General features: G+C 41.2%; 1 protein-coding gene across 2 annotated transcripts in view; it reads left to right on the forward strand.

The window, feature by feature from the left end:
- Positions 1 to 18,004, forward strand: part of LOC129813128 (microtubule-associated protein 6 homolog) — a 30,575-nt gene extending 12,571 nt beyond the window's left edge. The window contains exons 2-5 of one of the 2 annotated variants that reach the window (XM_055865332.1): positions 11,873 to 12,092; positions 12,408 to 12,640; positions 15,875 to 15,985; positions 17,445 to 18,004. In XM_055865332.1, the coding sequence (XP_055721307.1) occupies positions 11,873 to 12,092; positions 12,408 to 12,640; positions 15,875 to 15,985; positions 17,445 to 17,589 (709 nt within the window). In that variant the 3' untranslated portion in view covers positions 17,590 to 18,004. The remainder of the gene's footprint in view (positions 1 to 11,872; positions 12,093 to 12,407; positions 12,641 to 15,874; positions 15,986 to 17,444) is intronic. The other variant, XM_055865339.1, reaches the window with a different exon arrangement.
- Positions 18,005 to 23,490: the final 5,486 nt, after the last annotated feature.

Below are 23,490 nucleotides of genomic sequence, written 5' to 3' on the forward strand. Positions count from 1 at the left end.
AGCCGCTCTTACTTTAACCACTAGTCCACTCATCAACATCCTGGGCACTTTACTTTATGAGAAAATAAAATAGTTTGGCTCAATTTATCATATCTGACCAAATGCTTAAACTTTAGAGTTTGATGGATAATTTAGTTGTATTGATAAATGTGGACTGTTATATAACTGCAGTATCCTAAGTTAGATATTTTTGAAATGCCACACAGTAAGATCTAATTATCAAATGCCAGTTAAGGTTGAATTAAATAAATGAACAACTTTGATAAGGAAACAGTTCTGAAGTGTGTCACACTACATCAAAAAATTGGGGGCTCACAGAGATAGTGTTTCAGTCTACCTATTGGGTAAATTAAAGGCAAGCTTCGTCATACATCATACTAACTGTTATAGGCCAATTTCTATTTTGCCCGGTTTATCAAAAAAAAAGTGTTGGAAAAACGTGTCAATAATCAACTTACTGGCTTTCTTGATGTCTATAGTCTTCTCTCTGGTATGCAATCTGGTTTCCGCTCTGGTTATGGATGTGTCACTGCAACCTTAAAGTTCCTAAATGATGTCACCATTGCCTTTGATTCTAAGCAATGTTGTGCTGCTATTTTTATTGACTTGGCCAAAGCTTTTGATACAGTAGACCATTGCATTCTTCTGGGCTGGCTAAGGACTACTGGTGTCTCTGAGGGGTCTGGCCTGGTTTGCTTACTCCCTCTCTCAAAGAGTGCAGTGTATGAAGTCAGAACATCTGCTTTCTCAGCCACTGCCTGTCACCAAGGGAGTACCCCAAGACTCGATCCTAGGCCCCACACTCTTCTCAATTTACACCAACAACATAGCTCAGGTAGTAGGAAGCTCTTTCATCCATTTTTATATGCATCTTATACTCAGCTGGCCCCTCCCCGGATTTTGTGTTAAATGCTCTACAACAAAGCTGTCGTAGTGTCCAACAAGCTTTCTCTGCCTTTAACCTTGTTCTGAACACCTCAAAAACAAAGATCATGTGGTTTGGTAAGAAGAATGCCCTTCTCCCCACCGGTGTGATTACTACCTCTGAGGGTTTAGAGCTTGAGGTAGTCACCTCATACAAGTACTTTGGAGTCTGGCTAGATGGTACACTGTCCTTCTCTCAGCACATATCAAAACTGCAGGCTAAGGTTAAATCTAGACTTGGTTTCCTCTGTCGTAATCACTCCTCTTTCACCTCAGCTGCCAAACTAACCCTGATTCAGATGACCATCCTACCCGTGCTAGATTACAGAGACCTAATTTATAGATCGGAAGGTAAGGGTGCTCTCGAGCGGCTAGATTTACTTTCCCATTCGGCCATCAGACTTGCCACAAATGCTCCTTATAGGACACATCACTGCACTCTATACTCTTCTGTAAATTGTTCATCTCTGTATACCCGTCGCAAGACCCACTGGTTGATGCTTATTTATAAAACCCTCGTAGGCCTCACTCCCCTCTATATGAGATACCAACTGCAGCCCTCATCCTCCACATACAACACCCGTTCTGCCAGTCACATTCTGTTAAAGGTCGCTCCTCTTTTCAGTTCGTTGCAGCTCGCGACTGAAACTAGCTGCAAAAAACACTCAAATTGGACAGTTTTATCTAAATCACTTCATTCAAAGACTCAATCATGGACACTCTTACTGACAGTTGTGGCTGCTTCACGTGATGTGTCGTTGTCTCTGCCTTCTTGCCCTTTGTGCTGTTGTCTGTGTCAAATAATGTTTGCAGCCTGTTTTATGCTGCTGCCATGTTGTGTTGCTACCATGTTGTTGCCATGTTGTGTTGCTACCATGCTGGGTTGTCATGTGTCACTGCCATGTTGTGTTGCTGCCATGTTGTTGCCATGTTGTGTTGCTACCATGCTGTGTTGTCATGTGTTGCTGCCATGCTATGTTGTCGTCTTAGGTCTCTCTTTATGTAGTGTTGTGGTGTCTCTCTTGTCGTGATGTGCGTTTTGTAAATTTTTCCTCTTTTTTTATCCCAGCCTGTCCCCACAGGAAGCCTTTTGCCTTTTGGTAGGCCGTCATTGTAAATAAGAACTTGTTCTTAAATGACTTGCCTAGTTAAGTAAAATGTAAAAAATGTAAAAAGCTTTTCATATAAACATGCCATACAAAAGGTAGCGTTACTTTGTACATATAGGATAGCTCGAGATAGAGGGCTGAGGTAGATGTAGATAGAGGACCAAGTTTGGATGTTGTGGTTAGGGCTGTTACGGTGACCGTATTACCGCCACACTGGCGGTCTCAAGCCGTTTAGTCACGGCAATTAGGCTTCTCCAAGCTCTGATGCTGCTGATGGTCCTTAGTAGCCTACCAAAACTTGCTAACTGCCTGGTACTCAGCACTCTATTGTTCCTCTAATCCCTCTGACATCAATGCAAATGTTATCGAAAATCTAAACAAACACTTCACGAGAGCCCATGAGCTCATGTTGTGCAACATTTCTATAGGCTATGTAATTGCGTGAGAAAACAGAGTGATGGCCTCTATTAAAAAGAGGATCCCATCAGCTTTCTTTAAGCTAGGCCTACTATATATTGATTTACAAACTTTCCAAATATTAAGCACATTGCTTCTCTTTAGAAACAGGAGTATAGCCTACCTGGCTGCCATGAAAAGGAACCACGATGTCACGTGTGCTCCTTCTCCAAGTCACCAGGCTGCTTGTTATGGCGCACACCTGTCACAATCGTTACGCGCACCTGCGCATCAGACTCACCTGGACTTCATCACCTCCCTGATTACCTTCCCTATATACAGTTGAAGTTGGAAGTTTACATACACTTAGACTTACACTGTAAACTTCCAACTTCAACTGTATATAGGGAAGGTAATCAGGGAGGTGATGAAGTCCAGGTGAGTCATTAGAGTCATTAAAACTCGTTTTTCAACCACTCCACAAATTTCTTGTTAACAAACTATAGTTTTGTTAAGTCGGTTAGGACATCTACTTTGTGCATGACACAAGTAATTTTCCCATCAATTGTTTACAGACAGATTATTTCACTTATAATTCACTGTATCACAATTCCAGTGGGTCAGAAGTTTACATACACTAAATTGACTGTGCCTTTAAACAGCTTGGAAAATTCCAGAAAATGATGTCATGGCTTTAGAAGCTTCTGATAGGCTAATTGACATCATTTGAGTCAATTGGAGTTGTACCTGTGGATGTATTTCAGCCAAGACCTCAGAAAAAAATTGTAGGCCTCCACAAGTCTGGTTCATCCTTGGGAGCAATTTCCAAACGCCTGAAGGTACCACGTTCATCTGTACAAACAATAGTACGCAAGTATAAACACCATGGGACCACACAGCCGTCATACCGCTCAGGAAGAGACGCGTTCTGTCTGCTAGAGATGAACGTACGTTGGTGCGAAAAGTGCAAATCAATCCCAGAACAACAGCAAAAGACCTTGTGAAGATGCTGGAGGAACCAGGTACAAAAGTATCTATATCCACCTTAAAACGAGTCCTATTTTTCGACATAACCTGAAAGGCCGCTCAGCAAGGAAGAAGCCACTGATCCAAAACCACCATTAAAAAAGCCAGACTACGGTTTGCAACTGCACATGGGGACAAATATCGTACTTTTTGGAGAAATGTCCTCTGGTCTGATGAAACAAAAATATAACTGTTTGGCCATAATGACCATCGTTATGTTTGAAAAAGGGGGATGCTTGCAAGCCGAAGAACACCATCCCAACCGTGAAGCATGGGGTGGCAGCATCATGTTGTGGGGGTGCTTTGCTGCAGGAGGGACTGGTGCACTTCACAAAATAGATGGCATCATGAGGTAGGAAAATGATGTGGATATATTGAAGCAACATCTCAAATCATCAGTCAGGAAGTTAAAGCTTGGTCGTAAATGGGTCTTCCAAATGGGCAATGACCCCAAGCACACTTCCAAAGTTGTGGCAAAATGGCTTAAGGACAACAAAGTCAAGGTATTGGAGTGGCCATCACAAAGCCCTGACCTCAATCCTATAGAAAATTTGTGGGCAGAACTGAAAAAGCATGCGCAAGCAAGGAGGCCTACAAACCTGACTCAGTTACACCAGCTCTGTCAGGAGGAATGGGCCAAAATTCACGCAACTTATTGTGGAAAGCTTGTGGAAGGCTACCCGAATCGTTTGACCCAAGTTAAACAATTTAAAGGCAATGCTGCTACCAAATAGTAATTGAGTGTATGTAAACTTCTGACCCACTGGGAATGTGATGAAAGAAATAAAGCTGAAATAAATCATTCTCTCTACTATTATTCTGACATTTCACATTCTTAAAATAAAGTGGTGATCCTAACTGACCTAAGACAGGGAATTTTTACTTGGATTAAATGTCAGGAATTGTGAAAAACTGAGTTTAAATGTATTTGGCGAAGGTGTATGTAAACTTCCGACTTCAACTGCATATATGTCACTCCCTTTGGTTCCTTCCCCAGGCGTTATTGTTTCTATTCCTGTGTCATGTCTGTGCATTTTTTGTGTTTTCGGGGGCGGGGGGGGGCTGAAGAGAGCAAGAGCAGATGTGACAGATGGGTGACAATATTATACTTGTGAATGATATATTATCACTTGTATATGATGTCCAGCTTAAGGCAAGGAACAGTGCATGCCTTTTTTTGAAACTTTTTCTATTCATAGTCACAAACCTGATGTAGCCTAGACCATAGGGCTATATGTTTTAATAAGGTTTGTATCACAACTAAAGTGGCCAAATAACTTCTTGAAATTAAGCACATTAATTTGCTTTACAATGGGTGTAGAGCCTAACTGGCATACAGTACATACTGTACACAGTGCGTGAGTTTCAAGTTTGGGGAAGAACATTTTCACCTAATTCACCTAATTCGAGACACCTTTATAATAAAAGCATTACATGCATAATTGCATTTGCGGTCACTTTTGAGAATGGTGTTTTCTGGCAAATGGAAAACTGCCGTGTGCGCATTGGTGTGCTTATAATATGAAGAAATAGCCTAATAGTTTATCAATGTTTTGAACAAAACGTTCTTATCTGTTGCTTCAGGCTCATTGCTTAAAAAAGTTTTTTGATGCTAGTGGTTTTATTAATTTGGGATCTATCGCATCCCACAACTGTCCCAGACTATGTTTGTAATATTTATTTTTCGTATAGAATAAAATAGGTAAACTTTTGTACTATGGCGGATAGTAGATTGACATAGGCTAGTGCTTTTACTGTTCGTTAGGCCTACTCATCTCATTGGCTGACGAAAAGTAAATGTGGACAGTTTTTCCAATATGTTCAATATGCACCTCGGAATTGGATAAGGACGTGCACAGTTGCGTCCCAGATGTGTCTGTCTTCACTTGTAGCCTGTGAGAAAGACCTGATCACGTGACAGATAGCCATTGAAGTGAGATGTGCTTCGGCACGCGGCCGGGAGAAGGGACTTATAATTATTATATTCAGTCCAAGGGCACAATGGCCACTGGCCGCAAAAGGCATGGATTTTTTTAGGGGGCGTTACGGCCACACAAAGGGGATGCAGCCAGGAAATTTGAGGCCTTATCAAGTGTTTGTCAAATTGTGAATGAGAGACTGGTGAATTGTGTACAGCCTGTACAAAAAAACTAAGCAGAGCTCATGCATTTCATGTGACTTTTTTCAAATCATCCTTAGAGTCACATCATGCAGCCTTAGAATGTATTAAAAATCAAACCATATAGCCCAACAAATCTTGTCTGCTAAATTAATTGTGTTGCCCACAGCCATATGGCATAGCCAGATCAGGGCCTAACATTACATTTACATTTCATTTAAGTCATTTAGCAGACGCTCTTATCCAGAGCGACTTACAAATTGGAAAGTTCATACATATTCATCCTGGTCCCACCATGGGAATTGAACCCTGGTCCCCCCGTGGGAATTGAACCCACAACCCTGGCGTTGCAAGCGCCATGCTCTACCAACTGAGCCACACGGGACCAACATAACGACAACTCAGAGTATGCTATTTTGTTCCTCTGAAATAGACTACATTTTCTTCATATCATGTTTTTTTTGACTTGTCTGAAATAAATAATGGATTTATTGTGATGGTGCAGGCTATATTACTTGAATTTATTAGACTTTTTAAAATGTAGATGTTCCAAAGGTCTGCATCAGTGGCTATGCGTTGAAGCCAGAAAATGCTACATGTGTTTATGTTAACTAACGGTCAATTACCGTGAGACCGGCAGTTATTTCCTTGACGATCACCGTCTGACAAAATGTCATGACCGCCACAACCCTAGTTGTGGTTTGAAGGCAGAGCAGATGATGTTCCATTGGCGTCAGAATAAGAGAATGCAGATCATTTTCTCTTTGAGGCATTCTCCTTATCACCACACATTCTGTTATTTTTCTCCACTCACATTCGATCCCATGACAACCTATTACAAGAGGATCTTTGAGGTATGGATCCAGCTTTGATTCATACTCTGATGGAAAAGAGCCAGCTACAGATACAGTCTGATATATTTTCAGCCTGAAACTGTGTATAACCTAATGGTCTTTAAGGCTGGCTGGCTGTTATTTAAGCCTCCTCGTCATCCATCCATGGCCATGCTACAGTAGCTGCCATGGGTTGAGCTATAGTGTGATAGATTTCATATCTTTCTACGTGATCTTCAGCAGCAGTTTAATTGTTATAATGGATCTGTAGTAGGGTTGCAAAGGGTCGGAAACTTTCCGGGAAATTTCTGAAATTTTCCATGGGAAGTTAAGCCCTGGAATTTGGGGAATTTTGCTTAAATTCATCAAAAAAGTTAGCTTATAACAGTGAACCTTTTTGGTGGGATACACATAAGGCAATGCTAGGTCTTGTGGCTTTTTTTGGTTAAAATATCCCCAATTCAATGGAATTGCAACCCTCTGCATGCACAGTGCATTCTTCCAAGATCTTGCACACTAATGAGATGCTATTGAGCCTACACTACTACACTGTCTGAGCCAAGGACTACATGCTTTCTGGTAAGTTTTGATTACAATTCTGGGTGGGGTGAATATATTTAATTTGACATACATTCTTTTTTGTTAACTAGTAAATAGTAGCCTACAGCAAAGTGTGTTTTAAATCATTTCTAACTTGTTAACCATTTCTGCTAGTTAGTTTTTGCTACCATGTGGGTTTAGCTTGCTTGAGCCTGCTAACTGAGGAGTGTTAATTCACCTGTTTCCATATATGTTTCATTTTAAAACATTTATCTTACAAAGAAGTTCTTTAATCTAACTGCTTAACTATTTATCTGTACATGGAATTGTATTTGTTTTTTTTACTCCAGTTTTTCTAATCTTTACAGGAAACTGCCACAGGCACTATCTGATGTGTGGAGACATTTCACTGCAGCTAATGTAGAAGGAAAAGCTGTGTACATTTGCAAATACTGTGCCACATCATATGTGAAGAATCCATTTTACTCAATGGAGAAACATAGTCAGAGAAATGCTGATGAATGTCTTGCTCGAGCTGTGTATGCAACTGGTTTACCTCTGACGCTCACAGGCAATGTGTATTGGAATAGATTTCTGAATGTTCTTCGCCCATCATACACCCCTTCAACCAAACATGCTTCATCTACTAATTTGCTAGATGCTGAGATCAACAGAGTTCAAGTGAAGGTCAAGCAAATCATAGAGAAAACAAACTGTTTTGCAATAATTTCTGATGGGTGGTCGAATGTTTGTGGGCAAGGAATAATTAACTACATCTCCACCCCTCAACCAGTATTCTACAAGAGCACAGACACAAGGGACAACAGACACACCGGTCTCTACATTGCATATGAGCTGAAGGCAGTCATCAATGACCTTGGACCACAGAAGGTATTTGCACCGGTGACAGACAATGCTGTGAACATGAAGGCTGCTTGGTCTAAAGTGGGATAGTCCTATCCTCACATCACACCCATTGGCTGTGCTGGTCATCCATTGAATCTGCTCCTCAAGGACATCATGGCACTGAAAACAATGGATACACTCTACAAGAGAGCCAAGGAAATGGTTAGGCATGTGAAGGGTCATCAAGTTATAGCAGTAATCTACCTCACCAAGCAAAGTGAGAAGAATAAGAGCACCACATTAAAGCTGCCCAGCAACACCCATTGGGGTGGTGTTGTCATCATGTTTGACAGTCTCCTGGAGGGGAAGGAGTCTCTCCAAGAAATGGCCATATCACAGTCTGCGGATATGGACAGCCCCATCTAGAGGATCCTCCTGGATTATGTATTTTGGGAGAGAGTGGTAAGCAGCCTGAAACTCCTGAAACCTATAGCAGTAGCCATTGCACAGATTAAGGGAGACAATGCCATCCTGTCTGATGTTCAGACTCTGCTTGCAGATGTAAGAGAAGAAATCCGTACTGCCCTGCCCACTTCACTGTTGCTCCAAGCAGAGGAAACTGCAGTTCTGAAATACATCAAAAAGTGTGAAGACTTCTGCCTGAAGTCTTCAAACACAGCATCGTACATGTTGGACCCCAAGTATGCTGGCAAGAGCATCCTGTCGGGTGCAGAGATCAACAAGGCCTATGGTGTCATCACTACCATGTCTCGCCACCTTGGCCTGGATGAGGGCAAGGTTCTTGGCAGTCTGGCGAAGTACATTTCCAAGAAAAGGCTTTGGGATGGAGATGCAATATGGCAGTCGTACCAGCATATCTCATCAGCCACCTGGTGGAAGGGACTTTGTGGATCTGAGGCTCTTTCCCCTGTTGCCTCCATCATCCTCCAAATCCCACCAACATCAGCCTCCTCAGAGCACAACTGGTCCTTGTTTGGGAACACACACACACCAAAGCACACAACAGGCTGATCAATACAAGGGTTGAAAAATTGGTGACTTTTTGCCCATCCGGGCAAATATGAGGCTTTTTGAGCCTGTCAACAAGCCATCCTCAACAAGGTTGGAAAGTGACAGTGAAGATGAGGCCTCAGAGTCTGATGTTCAAGAGGTGGACATTGAGGAGGTCCAGGGAGAAGACATGGAAGCCTGAGAGGAAGACAACCAAAGCTTTAGTTTCTAGACTATAATTTTACAGATGTATGTTGAAAACATTTTTGGGAGATGCGATGGATCATTCAATATTCCCTTTCTTTTGTTGTTCAGTGAAATCATCCCATGTGAAGAGTCAACTCATTTAATTAAAGTTCAATTCGTAACTAAATAGTTATTTTTATTTCTATTGGAAGGATTTAATCATTTGCAATTATGTCTACTTATGATAAGGTAAAAGGTTTATGTTTCTGTCTCCATATGATATGGTAAATATATCCAATGCAAAAAACATCTACATTTAAATGGTATTAATATTAATTCCCATATATTCCCGTTAATTCCCATATATTCCCATTAATTCCCACAGAAAGTTTCCACCTCTGAATATTCCCCAAAATGTGCTACCCTAGTCTGTAGTACTTGAGCCTGCCTGGGCTGCTTCCTCTATCCAGGCCAGTAATAGTGTTACCTACTAATCCCCCCTCACTTCACTGCTGTAGTCCACAGAGGGAACATTGAATTTTTCACTGTGGTCTTTTATTCTCTTGGTGTGTGTTGCGTGGTTGTGCGGGGGTTGGGGTCTCCTGCTGCACAGAGTGGGGTCACTGGAGAGCCTTGACAGGTAGTTTGTCCTTGTCCAGGGACCAGGGCGGGAGTCATCTGTTTACATTTGGTGTTTGCTACCTTAGTCACATGAACAATGGACATTGGCAAGGAAGGAAATACACTGTGAAAAGCCAAATCAACCGGAAGAAAAATGTAAATGTTTTATACACTGGTAAGATAGTATGAAGGAGCAGTGGGAAAGGGATGAGGAAGTTTTTTCTAGCTTTTAAATGCTAGTAAAACCAAATGCATGCTTTTCAACCGTTCGCTGCCTGCACCCGCACGCCCGACTAGCATCACCACCCTGGACGGTTCCGACCTAGAATATGTGGACATCTAAGTACCTAGGTGTCTGGCTAGACTGCAAACTCTCCTTCCAGACTCATATCAAACATCTCCAATCCAAAATCAAATCTAGAGTCGGCTTTCTATTCCGCAACAAAGCCTCCTTCACTCACGCCGCCAAACTTACCCTAGTAAAACTGACTATCCTACCGATCCTCGACTTCGGCGATGTCATCTACAAAATAGCTTCCAATACTCTACTCAGCAAACTGGATGCAGTTTATCACAGTGCCATCCGTTTTGTTACTAAAGCACCTTATACGACCCACCACTGCGACCTGTATGCCCTAGTCGGCTGGCCCTCGCTACATGTTCGTCGTCAGACCCACTGGCTCCAGGTCATCTACAAGGCTATGCTAGGTAAAGTGCCGCCTTATCTCAGTTCACTGGTCACGATGGCTACACCCACCCGTAGCACGCGCTCCAGCAGGTGTATCTCACTGATCATCCCTAAAGCCAAACCTCATTTGGACGCCTTTCCTTCCAGTTCTCTGCTGCCTGCGAATGGAACGAATTGCAAAAATCTCTGAAGTTGGAGACTTTTATCTCCCTCAACAACTTTAATAAAAATCTGCTATCCGAGCAGCTAACCGATCGCTGCAGCTGTGTGTGTGTTGCGTGTTGAGGATGAGGAAGGGATGAGGAAGTTTTTTCTAGCTTTTAAATGCTAGTAAAACCAAATGCATGCTTTTCAACCGTTCGCTGCCTGCACCCGCACGCCCGACTAGCATCACCACCCTGGACGGTTCCGACCTAGAATATGTGGACATCTAAGTACCTAGGTGTCTGGCTAGCCAAAACCTCATTTGGACGCCTTTCCTTCCAGTTCTCTGCTGCCTGCGACTGGAACGAATTGCAAAAATCTCTGAAGTTGGAGACTTTTATCTCCCTCAACAACTTTAAAAATCTGCTATCCGAGCAGCTAACCGATCGCTGCAGCTGTACATAGTCCATCTGTAAACTACCCACCCAATTTACCTACCTCACCCCCCATACTGCTTTTATTTATTTACTTTTCTGCTCTTTTGCACACCAGTATCTCTTCTTGCACATGATCATCTGATGATTTATCACTCCAGTGTTAATCTGCTAAATTGTAATTATTCGATTTATTGCCTACCTCATGCCTTTTGCACACATTGTATATAGATTCTCTTTTTTTTTTACCATGTTATTGACTTGTTTATTGTTTACTCCATGTGTAACTCTGTGTTGTTGTCTGTTCACAATGCTATGCTTTATCTTGGCCAGGTCGCAGTTGCAAATGAGAACTTGTTCTCAACTAGCCTACCTGGTTAAATAAAGGTGAAATAAATAAATAAATAAAAATAAATGATGGGCAGTTCAATCTAAAACTCCAATTAGTAGCAACATGTTCGTTTATATACCTGCTATAGAATTGATAGTGAACAGATCTCACTTTGATGCCTATCTCTAATTGCTCTTGGATGTGTCTGGAGGTTGGCTCGTCCTGTACAGAACCCCTCTATGAGACAGACTAGAGCTCAGGCTGTTCTGTGTGAAAGCCATGGAGCTGACCTTCTGAAGAACTGCTGTGTCTGGACTACATTAAACACCTGAGCCGCTGGCTGCCTGGCGCAGTCACCAACCATCTCCGATACATTACATACACCCACTCACTCATACTGTGGGAGAGACCCAGTCATTCCACTACGTCTATTTCTATATCCAAACAGTTCTATGTAAATGTACTTGTTTGTAAGTGACTGCTTATTTGCAAAATACTGTTACTGCATATTTCTTGGGTGTTTTGAATGCCTACATGCTGCAACACAAATTGCCCTTTGGTACAATACAGATTTAGTCTTCTCTCCTGTCTATAAATAGATTGTAGGTTAAAATATGAAGAGAGCTATTTTACTGAGTGTATTTGGTGCTGATTCTTCTCGTAGGACGGAGTTCAAAGCCCACAGGGATGTGAAGCCAGTGAAGCTGATCCGAGCCAAGTCCCAGTACCTTCCCCCTGAGGAGAAGACCAGCCTGGAGACCAGCTATAGCGCCACCTACAAGGGAGAGCAGGGCAAACAGCAGCCCAACGACAACAAGGCTGTGGACAGGAGGAGGATACGCAGCCTGTACAATGAGCCCTACAACGGGCTACAAGAGACCAAGGTGAGAATGTTTTAGATCATGTCCTATTGACTACTCCTATGGTACAGCCATAATGCAGCTAATCTCCTATTCAGAACCACAGCCTTGCAGAGTGCGTTTTCAAGCCCACTGTAATGACAGAATCTTTCTCTTGGAGGGCTGCTGTTCTCTTTACTGTGTATGTTGTGATGGCAAATCATATCAGTAATACTGAAACAAACACAATATCAAACCGAGGAGTTGCAGCTCTTTGCAGAGTCATTTACACCTGCTGCTAATGTCTTTGGGGATGGTATATATAAATAATCTCCATCTTCCCCCATCCCCTGTGCCTAGGTTAAGAGGTCTAACAGTGCTCCACGATCCAAACCCAAAAAGGCTGGCACCACGGTAGCTAGTCAGGGCGGCAAACCTGTCAAGAAGGCCAAAGAGCAGAAGCAGCCGGGCAGCACAGCACTGCGGGGCACCAAGAAGACGACCTCTGAGAACCAGCCCACTGAGTCCAGGCCTGCGGAGGGGGACAAGGAGAAAAGTAAAGAGATGAACAACAAACTGGCTGAGGCAAAAGAGTAAAAATCATTTAGCACTACTTTTTATTCTTCTTTGGGGAAAGAACACGAAGGCTGCAAAATTAATTAGAAGTTTTCATCCCTTTTATGTTATGTCTCTCTCTCTCTCGTCTCTCTCTAACCCTCTTTCTCTCTCTTTCTCTCTCTTCTCTCTGCCTCTTGGCTAAGTTAGATGTAGTTACAGTAAATGTCAGGGTTGTGACATGACATGTCGTTGCTTCCCCGCCTCACATTACATTAGATCACCGTAGTAACAAGGGGGCGTATTCATCCGCTTCCTCTGTTCCCCGATGCCACCCTCCACCCCCCTCTCTCCACGTCTCCATCTCAAGGTTACCATGGCTACCGGCTGCCTGGTTAGCCAATGAATGGCACGTGCTATTGTTGCATGAGCCCACCGACTAGCAATCCTGTGTGGTTGGCTTCCATCTTCCAACTGAACAGATTGCTTTGTTGAGTTTATCAAGGATTTTTGTGAATGAGAAGACCATGTAAATTGGCTCAGTGACTGGACTCGATTTCTGTAGCTGTAACTTTCAAATGTATGCAAAGATACATTCATAAATGAATGCATAGACACATTAGATACTCATCTAGGATAACGGTCTGAAAATCTTTGATAAATGTGCAGCTTGGAGTGTATCGACCCATGGCTGAGTTTGTGCCTGCTCTGTATTTCCTGAATGCTGTCTTCTTGAGCAGGGCTCCAGGTCTGTCTGTTTTCAGATTGGCATTACTAAGATGCTTTGTTCAACTTTGCTATCATTCTTGAATGCAATGTCTAACTTTGTAAACCTAATAACTATGTTGATTGTGGAGGATGTGGGAATGGTTTTGAACAAGTAATTGTCAGGACAACATTTAAAACCTCATACCCTCTCATTCAAATTGTTCTCTCTCTTTGCAGTCAAATTCATTCATCAAGTTATTTTAGAGGTCAGACAAGGCTATCTTGTTTCATCAACCTTGTTGCCAAGCTGGGAGCCATCTGGGTTACTGTAACATGATTATGCATTACTAGACCAGTCATTTGCACAGCAGATGAGAATTTCCATTGAATTAAATGTTACTATCATGCAATTATAATTACATTCTGCATTTAAAAAAACAACATTACATTTCACTGAGTCACGATAGGAATTTGATATTGTGGCTCTATGGTCTTTAGCTATGCTTTCACCCAGCCCATATACACTCTATGTAGCTATAGCTAGGACACACACACAGAGTCATGGTTGACTGGAACCAACATGATTATTTAGGCCCCCATGGCACTAGCAGATGAGAGAAGCCAACAACAATATTCACATCCCAGAGGTCTAAAGAGGTGCATGGCTGGATGTGATACTAGTTAAAACTCTTTCTCTCTTCCAGCACATTCATTGTTTTATAATTATATGTTATTTATTGTTTTATTTATTAATCTATTTATGTGGGTATAAAACACTAATTACTTCTGCTAATACCATTATTGTAACATACCCCCAAAAATGTGTCTGCGATGTTATGGTAAGTTGAATGCTGGCCGTTTGGAACGTTTATTTTTCCGGACTTGTTTCTGTCTTTGTTTCTGGTTTATGCATGTTGTGTCTCTATATTTCTGTCTAGCATGGGCCTCAAACAACTGGCCTCTTCCCTGGACCAGGGGTGTGTGTGTGTGTGTGTGTGGATTTCATTAGGTTGAGAAGTTTACGTGTAGATGTCAAGATTATATTAAACACATTCAACTCCAAATATATCTCTCCTCTGCTGCCTTCTATGGCAATCTAAATATAGTTGTCATAGGCTACCAATGTAGAACGACTTGATATTCTCACGTGATTTGATTGAATTAGGACAAGCAGCGAAACTACATTTTATATTTGGTTTACATTTGTATCATACTTCTGCATATGTATGCAGTTTCTTGAATGGGATATATTGAGCGAGCAAAGAAAATGATCTGTATTACAAACATAAACCTCATTATGTCAAAATGAATCAGGTTTGTATTGGTTGTATAGTGCCAGTAGAGCTCTATTGGCTACTACACATGTCTACTTGTGTCTTAGCGGATAGTAGTAAAGACCAGAACAGCATTTCAGACTGCTGGGATGACGTAGACCACAATAGAGCAGTGCATTGTGCTGTGCAGGACTTGCTGGTCATGGGCCACCCCACACTCCCCAGTCTCTCTCTTGTGTTGTTGTCATCTGTTGTGCTAGTCAGAGCCCCCTGGCTCCCTCCCCTCCATTTTGAATACTGGAGTGTGTTGTCTCTCCATTTGCCATGGTGGTGTCTTGAGTTAGTATGTCACAATGAACCACCATGCCATATTCCGCTTAGACTGAGCATGTGCCCACGGAGCGACGGGTGAGGGCCATCTCATTAGCATTTTGCAGCCTTTGGCTGGGGGGGGGTCTTTCTCTCGTAGAGGTGTCGGGGAGGTCATACATGTAAAGTACTGACACACAGCACACCCGGTGCTACCGATCTTTAATCCAAGCATTAGAAACAAAAAAACAATAGAAAGTAATAATGGTACAAAGAAGTTACAGAATGTATTGGACACAAATATTTTACTGTGACGTGCTTGTGTTTCTCTCTGCTTGCTCCTATTTACTGAAATATTATGAATAAATGCAAAAGCAGAAAAAGCTGTGTCCTCTTGGTTCTTTGTGTTGAAACGTATGGAGGAGGAGGAGGGTGAAAGAACCGTGGTTGCAGGTATTTGTTGAATTGTTTTTGTGTCTTTGTCTTTGTGAGACATGAGATGCTTTTTAGTGAGTGAATCCACATGGAAGAGAATTTTGCCTTCAGGTTTTCTTTAGCGCTTATCAAAGACATTCTGGCATGAGTTCTGACATCCTTCAAAGGGCTTGCATATTGCTGCTACACTATGTGAGAGCTGAGGAATATATTATTTTGCATCATGTGTCCAAATATATTCAAAGACCTTGCCCAAATTATACAGCAATATGCAAGTTAAGGATGGGTAGAACATTATTCCAGAATTGGATGTCATGTATTTACTGGGCCAACAAACTGTATGATTAATGAAATGTTCTTTCTCTGCGTGTAACAAATGTGACATTTGGATATTTCTAAAATCATTATAATCATGTAATTACTATATTTTCCAGCTTCATCTGGTATCGTTATTAGCTTTTCGAGGATGTCAAATTTGGATATGCTGTGCAAGGTGAAATCCTACCTCTAGAAAACCTAACGAGTGACATTCTGATTCATTTGAAGGGTTGTGCTAAAACAGTACCACTACATACAGCTCTGTCAGCCAATCCGTGATACAGGCTGGGTGCAGACGCTAAAGCAACACCTGTGGGGCTGTACACTACCCATTCCAAGGTAACCTAAAAACATACCCAGCCGCCACAAGCCACAAATCTCTCATTCATATGTGCTCATAATATGTATTTCAAAGTCATGATTTTTTAAATATTTGATAGTGGCACAGTTTTGTTTTGAAAATCGTTGTACTCCGATACAGTTCCCACCAGGTCAGATCCCTCATACATTTCTCTTCCATATGGAAACTAGAGTAGGGGAATGAGTGTGTGGGGCTGTCTGTGTGAATGCTTGGCTGTCATGTCCTATAATGTACGTATGTCTCCTTAAGGTTCCTCTCTTAAGGAGGCCTTGGGTCTGCCTTGTTGTAGTAGAATGGCTATAGTCCAGACCATCTTGGAATCCCTCCTTGAGCTACTGGAAGATGCTAGATGCATTCATTGCTCCTGGTTATAAGAAATAGGCCAAGGCTAAACAAATTGCATGGCTATGTAGTAAAATGTGATTTTTGAATTATTCACACAGATGACTAGAGATCGCCCATCCTTTTCTATTTTTAGAGCAACTAGATTAAACCAACCGTGCAACCACTATTATGTGATATAACTTTATTTGATATTATATCAAAGTGATATCGTAATTACACACATGTTACCAGTGTGGTTATATATAAATAATGAATAAACCTGTGGGTAAACACACCTACAGATATATGTTTATAATAACACATAGTTATCCTTTTTGGTTTGATCATTTTGATAATTTGATGTAATGTTGTTATGGTGTCTGAGTGGGACCTGCAATCCGAATGTTATATAATATTACCAAATGTGTGGTTATTTTATATGGGCTGGACTTGGTACTAAATCTGAATTGTTTATTGAAAATATGTCGATTCAATGTTTATTGGGGTGCATGGTCGGAATAGAGTGGGGAGGTACAGTAGTTCTAGCATTGGAGAGAGACAGTTCTGCTACTGGAGAAGATAGTAAGTGCATGTTTTGGTCCCCTCAAGTTTAATTTTAGATTATATTATTCCTGAATGTCCTGTGGCTGTTTATCCTTGAACACCCTGAGACTCATTAGACTCTCATTATTCCCATTAGTGTGCTCTAGCTTTTAGTCTGAGGTTTCAGCTGACAGATTGGATTCAAACTCAGAGTGCAGTGGCTATTTATTGATCTGAACATAACACAAAATCCTAACTTTGATTGAAGAAACATTTGAACTTTTTTTTGGAATTGAGGAAGGTAGGCGGGCGAACTATGTTTTTTTTGTTGCTATTTTAGGTTTGAAGTGATAAGAAACCAAGAGAGAGCTTTAGCAGCTTTCTCTGAGACTGAGCTTCACATCCCCACTGTGGCAGTATAATGTTGCCCTCTAATATGAGTAGTCACAGGGTGCTCAACTCAACTCAGCAAAATTCTTTGTGATTGGCCTCTGAGAAATGCCTCATCTTGTGTCTCTTTGTTTTTGTCTTTTTCTTTGTGTCTTAACTCTGTGCTGCCTCGCCTCCTAGAGAGCTTAATGACGAGGTTCTCCGACCCGGTGATCATCATTCCCAGGGTGCCGTTGGAGGAGAACCAGAACCACTGGAGGAAAGACCCGAACCACGGAGGAGCGGCGTAGTTGTGCACTTTGCCCCAGATGTAAAGTATGAGTAGATCCACTAGATCTGTACTGTAGGGACATACTGTACTGTAGGCCTATTGTATACAGGGAGGGACTGCTGTCCTGTTCTGTACTGTACATATCTAGTATTTTCAACTCAGTTCTATTGGGAAAAGAGATATACCCCATTAACAACTCCTCTGCGTGAGGAGGCTAACCAAAATAGGATGCACGTAGCGTGTTTGAAACAGCTTTAGGGCAGTGCGGTCATAGCTGTTTGAGCAAATGCAAATGCAAAAGGTGCTATAAGTTTAATTTCCGTTACATGCTTTTGTTTTAAGAGAATGTTTTAATTTGGTAATGATGTTAGAAATGCCAAACCATAAAGTGCTTATTGAAAGAAAAAAAAGAACTGTATATTGATCAATTCAAATGCAAATAAATATAGATAACTTGCTGATTTGCTAATCTGTGTTGTATTTTTATTGGTGTGTGACTTATTGGTGTTAGTTTAGAACAGACCAAGAAGCTATCCACAACTCTGAGTACACTGAAGAAGATAAAACTGACACTGAAAAGCACAGTGGAAAATAGCCTACAATAAACACACTTCAAAAATGAAACATGTGAAACACACTCATATAATATCGAGGTTCTCGGGAAACCCCTTTTTAAATGCTTTAGGACACATATTCCTTTTTCATTTACTGTATGACTCATTCTAGTCTAGTGAATATTTGTGTGAGAGTGCTGGTATGCTCTGTTTACTCTGGATAAGCGCTTGTGTGAAAGGGGTTTAAGGGCTTTTCTAAAGCAGCTATTTCTCTGTTGATCTTCATATTGCTCTTCATTAAATACCCCTCTCCCTTTTCTTTGATTGTGAAGTGAAAGATGAGAATGAATTTGTATTGGATGATAAAATGATAAGTATGCACATACGTTATCTGATTGTACAGATGTGCTCTGCTGACTCATTCTCCTCAATGTGCCTAGCCCAGAGGAGTAAACACACGCACGCACGCATGCACACAACACTTTTATATGAAGCCTTCACATCTTCACATGATGCCACATAGACTTGAGCTGCTCATCAGGATTGGAGGACTCGTATCTCTAAGTTTGATTCTCCTCCTATAGACTGTGTCTCGTGATTACATGGAGGACTCGTACCTCTAAGTTTGATTCTCTTCCTATAGACTGTGTCTCGTGATTACATGGAGGACTCGTATCTCTAAGGATGAGTCATGGAAGGATGAGTCTCCTCCTATAGACTGTGTTTCATTACTACATGGAGGACTCGTATCTCTAAGGATGAGTCATGGAAGGATGAGTCTCCTCCTATAGACTGTGTTTCATTACTACATGGAGGACTCGTATCTCTAAGGATGAGTCATGGAAGGATGAGTCTCCTCCTATAGACTGTGTTTCATTACTACATGGAGGACTCGTATCTCTAAGGATGAGTCATGGAAGGATGAGTCTCCTCCTATAGACTGTGTTTCATTACTACATGGAGGACTCGTATCTCTAAGGATGAGTCATGGAAGGATGAGTCTCCTCCTATAGGCTGTGTCTCATCACTCTCATCACTCTATTCCACATCAAGTAACTCATGCCAGCAGTAAAATCGGTCATAATGATTAAAGGAGATTTTCCGCAATTGTCCACATAAAACTGTTGTCTATGACAGGAACAGGGTAGAGGGGAGGGGCACCAATGAATCCTCCCCAGTATTGGAGAGCACAGTGTTGACCCGTATTGACATTTGACCTAGTGACTGTATGGCAATCACCATCTTCCCTTAAGCTTACTGTATGCTTCCCAGTCGAAACAGTTCGCACATATATTATGCAGAAATGTTGTGCCGTTTTTGTTTGTTTTGGTATTCGGCAGCATTCGGCAGGGTTATTTTCGGCTGTTGCTGAAGTCTACGCCTCCTCGTCGGTGATTGATCCACAGTAGGAATTCTTCATTGAAGTGTTTGTTGTCATTCAACTACAGACAACTAGTTTTCATGCACATTATTTATCTTGAGAAATACTGGACCAAATATATGTAAAAGTGCATGACTAAAGGCTTCAGCATGCTTCACTTCGGCTGGCCGAACTCGCATACTCGCATAAAAGACTTTCGCTTGAAAAATTTGAAAAAAGCATCAATAGTATTGTTCACCAATTTTGAGACGCCGTAGGCCAGTATAAACTTCCTCCAAATAGTCAGAATTAATCTAAGTTAAGTCAAGAAATCTGTGATTAATTTAGAAGTTTTTGCAGAGGAGATTTTAGTCACGCAATTTTACATCTAACTAAGATGTTTGGTGCAGTATTTCTCAAAGAAATGTTTAGCAAAAATTGAGTCGTCTCTCGTTGAATGACAACAAAGACTTTATTGAATAATCCCTACTGTTGACCAATCACCGACGAAGGGGCGCAGACTTCAACTACCGACTTCAGAAAAAAATGTATTGTGCCCGAACAGCCGGGGAAAAAACTCACGAAGTCCAAAGCAAACAAAAACATCCAGTGGTGTAGTGGTGCCTGGAGAAGTGGGTATACTCAAATTTTGCCAAAACATTTTCAAATGGCCTGCCCAGCAAAGGAAAGGTGCCCTGTGTGAAAAAATGTAAAAAAATGTATGAGAAACAGGGACATTCACTCAATGACCTAAAATCATAAATCCCATATTGGTCTTTCATAGTCAGACCAACCCAAGCTGTCCTGTGCAAGAAGGCTAATAGTAGTCCTACTAATGAAACAAAGTAATTAGTCTGTCAACTGTTTTCGCTCTCAAAGTCACACTTTTACAACAGAAATACAACATAATTGCATGTTCTAAGTCCATAACAATCTTTGAACCACATCAAGAGACCACCTTCGATCGAGGTCTTGGAAAAAATCTAAGAAATGTAGTGTGTGTAGTTGCCCTTTAATTCAAATGTGCAGGCATCTAGCACTGTTATTTGGTTAGCAGTATTTCTGTTGTACATGAGATGGAGTTTGCAAAAGAAATGGCCACTGGATTAATGCAAATAATCATGATATTCTGACAGGTATACTCAAATTACATAATTTACATATTTCTTAAATTATCTTTAAATTATAAATGAGACGATTTTGAGGATGTTTACTGGCTAGTGTGTTAAGGGCTACTTTGTAGCTAGCTAGTTAACATTTAATAGAGAAGGTTTTGGGAAAGCCTTTCCATCTACCGGAAGACAGCTAGGCCCATCATTAGCATCACTAATAGTGATGGGTCGTTCGCGAACGAGTTGGGTTTAAGAGCCGGCTCTTGTAGGTGAACGTTGGGAGCCGTCTCGCATATCAGAAGAGACTAATCTATTTATAAAAAAATAAAAAAATAAAGATATGAATAATCAAAAGATTTAATTGAATAGAATTAACTAATTCAAAGAACAAAAAATAAATAAAAATAATATAGGCCTAAATGCTCAAGCGTACACATTCGTTCTGACTGTCTGCTCAGACTCACCTGTTGTTCCTGTCAATCAGACACGCAGTGTCAATCATATACATTAAAAAAGTTATACTTTAAATGCAAATGTGTAATAGCATCCTTCTTTTTTACATTTATTTCAATTTGTGGGATGCTGCAGTTTAGCAAATTGTTATTTATATTTCTTTCATATGGTGCAATATTCTATTATGCTGTTCAGATTGTATTCATTTTGAATGGTTAGATGTATGTGCACTTTGTTTATATACATTAAAAAGTTATACTTTAAATGCAAATGTTTAATAGAGTTCTTTTTCATAACAAACCAATGCATTTTTAAATACATTGTGGTTAAGGTAGAGTATGATTTCATTTAATAATTTAATTAGAGTTGTTTTAACACCAATCATAGTCAAACTATCGCAAACTGTTTGACTTGAAAAAATACAAAACATACTTTTTTTTGTTGAGCTAAGCCGAACGAGCTGACTCACTGAAAAGGCCGGAATGCCCATCACTAATATATTTTTCCTCCACTACACCACTACACCATTTAAAATGTTGTTATAATATCTGCACGAACTCTTCCAAACTGTTTCGGCTGGGAGGCATTCAGACACCTTTAGACCTCCGCTTCAAAAACATCGATATCAATTACATATTTCTTAAATTATCTTAGATTAATTCAGATGATTTTGAGGATGTGTACTGGCTACCGCGTTTTAAGGGCCGTGGCTAGACGGAATCCAGCTTTTGTCAAATTAATGTCAGACTTGACTATTCGTAGCAGGTTAGAAGCATTTACGCAGCGGGTTACGATAATTAACGTAGCATGTTAGGAGAATTAGGTTAAAGGTAGGAAAAGGGTGACGGTAGCTAAAATGCAACAAAAAAAATCTACTTTTGACATTAATTTGACAAAAGCTGGATCTTTTCTAGCCATGACCAGTCTCAAGAGTGATAAACAGTCATATTGGTGCTTTTTTGTAGTTTTTCAAGTGAATTAATTTATTTTAAGGGAGTGTGCTAGCCGAGCTCTGCTAATACATGCTGACCAGACATTTTTACATTTACATTTTAGTAATTTAGCAGACGCTCTTATCCAGAGCGACTTACAGTAGAGTGCATACATTTTATTACATTTTTTAAAAACATTTCATTACATTTTACATACTGAGACAATGATATCCCTACCGGCCAAACCCTCCCTAACCCGGACGACGCTATGCCAATTGTGCGTCGCCCCACGGACCTCCCGGTTGCGGCGGGCTGCGACAGAGCCTGGGCACGAACCCAGAGACTCTGGTGGCGCAGCTAGCACTGCGATGTAGTGCCCTAGACCACTGCGCCACCCGGGAGGCCAGACCGGACACATCGCGTGCACGAGCGTCGCATAATACATTTAGAAATCCATGTTATTCAATTATTGCACCCACACTGCTCCCCGCGGCTGAAAGTCCTGCCTCTCCCATCTCATTGGTTTATAGAAGCAGGTACCCACGTGCCATCTCCTCATTGGTTATACCCACGTGGGCGATTGAAGAATGAAATGATCTGTACTTCAGCAAGTAGGTGAAAATTATAACATACAGCACAATCATCCCTGCCACTGATAATAATTATGGTACTAGACGAAATGCAGTAAAGACCTCATACCCTGACTACACCGCTCGTGTCGCGTGCGTGCGTGAGGTTGCAAAATAAATGTAGGAATCTATGTTATTCAATTATTGCACCCACACTGCTCGCGCGAGTCTGCGTTGCCAAGAGATAAAATAATAGTCCTTTCTATTTCTGACGCAGATCGAGCTGCAAGTCCTGCCTCTCCCATCTCCTCATTGGTTTATAGAAGCAGGTACCCATGTGCCATCTCCTCATTGGTTATACCGCGTGGGTGATTGAAAGACGAACTGCTGCCGGTTGTCGTGGTAATACAATGAAAGTTTAGATGCCAATCACCAACGATGAACGATGAAAAAGCCTGGAAGGAGGAGAGAGGACTAGAAACAATTCGGTTGACTGTTTTTATGTGTGGATTAATTGTCAGAGTAGTGGACCTTGCGCATTTCAGGTAAAATAATAACCTAATGTTTATATCCCAGGACAAATTAGCAAGCAACAGCAAGCTAGCTAAATAGGACAATTTAGCAAGCAAGTGCAAGCTAACTAGCTAAATTGCCATAAATGTTAAATGCTTTTTGACCTGTCCCCAAATTAATGTCATTGGTTCAGAGTTTGTTTTGATATTTTAACCTGCGTTCAGTGATCGCGTTTGGTGTAGGGGGACAAAATAAATGAATGCATGATGGCGCACGCGCGTAGTGAATATCCTCACCACCAGCAGTAATTATGTAGTTGAGGTGCTTAGATGTGGCACTGGCTGGTAATGGTAAATTAACGGACAATGGGCTGAAAGTAAGAGGAAGAGAGAACATGAATTAGTAATGGTCTGAAAGCCCAGGGAGATGACAGACAGACAGACCAGCAGTTAGGGTGATAAA

The sequence above is a fragment of the Salvelinus fontinalis genome, chromosome 2 (assembly GCF_029448725.1).
Source record: "Salvelinus fontinalis isolate EN_2023a chromosome 2, ASM2944872v1, whole genome shotgun sequence".
Lineage (NCBI taxonomy): Eukaryota > Metazoa > Chordata > Actinopteri > Salmoniformes > Salmonidae > Salvelinus > Salvelinus fontinalis.